This window comes from Marmota marmota, unplaced genomic scaffold, assembly GCF_001458135.2.
Source record: "Marmota marmota marmota unplaced genomic scaffold, marMar, whole genome shotgun sequence".
NCBI lineage: Eukaryota > Metazoa > Chordata > Mammalia > Rodentia > Sciuridae > Marmota > Marmota marmota.
This window is the reverse complement of record NW_026000174.1, coordinates 60,378,973-60,380,084: the sequence shown is the minus strand read 5'-3', so window position 1 is coordinate 60,380,084 and position 1,112 is coordinate 60,378,973. Positions and strand designations below refer to the sequence as shown.

The 1,112-nt window shown below is 62.3% G+C and overlaps 1 protein-coding gene across 7 annotated transcripts in view; it reads left to right on the top strand.

Annotated features, from left to right (window-relative positions):
• The window catches only part of Ube2l6 (ubiquitin conjugating enzyme E2 L6), a 10,889-nt gene continuing 9,777 nt past the window's right edge, over positions 1-1,112 (top strand). The window contains exon 1 of one of the 7 annotated variants that reach the window (XM_048788855.1): positions 1-572. In XM_048788855.1, coding sequence (XP_048644812.1) covers positions 159-572 — 414 coding nt within the window. In that variant the 5' untranslated portion in view covers positions 1-158. The remainder of the gene's footprint in view (positions 573-1,112) is intronic. The other 6 variants (XM_015477950.2, XM_048788858.1, XM_048788857.1 and 3 more) reach the window with 6 other exon arrangements.

Sequence of the window (1,112 nt, the reverse complement as noted above, 5' to 3'; positions counted from 1 at the left end):
GACAGGGGACTGGCCAAGGGACTCTGGGACTCTTGATGTAGGAGGGACTTAGGGTGGTGGTCCGATGATGGAGGCCACCAAGCGACCTGTCGCGGAGAAACGTTTGCACAGCAATCATTCGGTATTTTCTTAGGGCGTGTGTGCATTTGGGGGGGCTGATGGAGACCCGAGAGCCCACCGCGCGCTGCAGCCTGGGACGGCTCCCGCGCGATAGCAAACCTGGCACGGCGCCCCCCAGCGGTGCGCAGGGACCCCGCAGCCCGGCGCGTCCAAGGCGGACCTGCCTGGTCTCCAGACGGCGCGCGCTCCCCAGCTCCGGGACCATGGCGCGGGGACCCGGCCGCGGCCAGAGCGTCCTCTCTACTTCTCCGTCCGCGTCTCTGCGGAGCAGGTGGGAACAGGTCTACACAGCCTGGAATGGGACAAAGTGGAGCGGTTCGTGGGCGGGGCTCGGGAGGTGTGGCCCTTGGGGCGGGGCGCACGGTGTCCGCGCCAGAGGCAGCAGCCCTGACAGAGCCCGCGGGCGCCCCAGATTCCGTGCCAAGATGACCGCGAGCAAGCGAGTGGCGAAGGTAATCGCGTTGGGGATGACGCCTTTCTCGCGGCCCTCGGTTCCCCGCTCCCGCCGTCCCCTCCGCCGCTCCTCCAGCGCTTTATTTATTTATTTATTTGGGCTGGGTACTGGGGTGGTCGAATCCCAGGCATCCCCGCCCTCTCGCTAGAAGAAAGGGTCTGCCAGAGGGTCCGGAGCTGGAGTTTGGGGTTGGGGTGGGGAGGGTGCCTATGGGGTGGGAATGTCACTAGCTTCCTGAGCTGTACTGGGGGTGACGATGAGCCAGTTCCCCCCAAACTGGTTTCGGTTTCACTTTTCCTGGAAACTTGTAACAGTTGAGTGCATCTAGATGCAGAAGAGGCTCTCGGTGCCAGGCGCGCTCTGCTGCAGCGATTGTGGGGTGGTTTACGAGCAGCGATAACCAGAACCAACTCCTTGCCTTGGAATAGCCCATGGCCCATCCCATACTTTGATACCTACATTACCAGAGTTCCGAAAGGCAGGGAATGCTGCTTAGGATGTGTGTGTGTGTGTGTGTGTGTGTGTGTGTGTGTGTGTA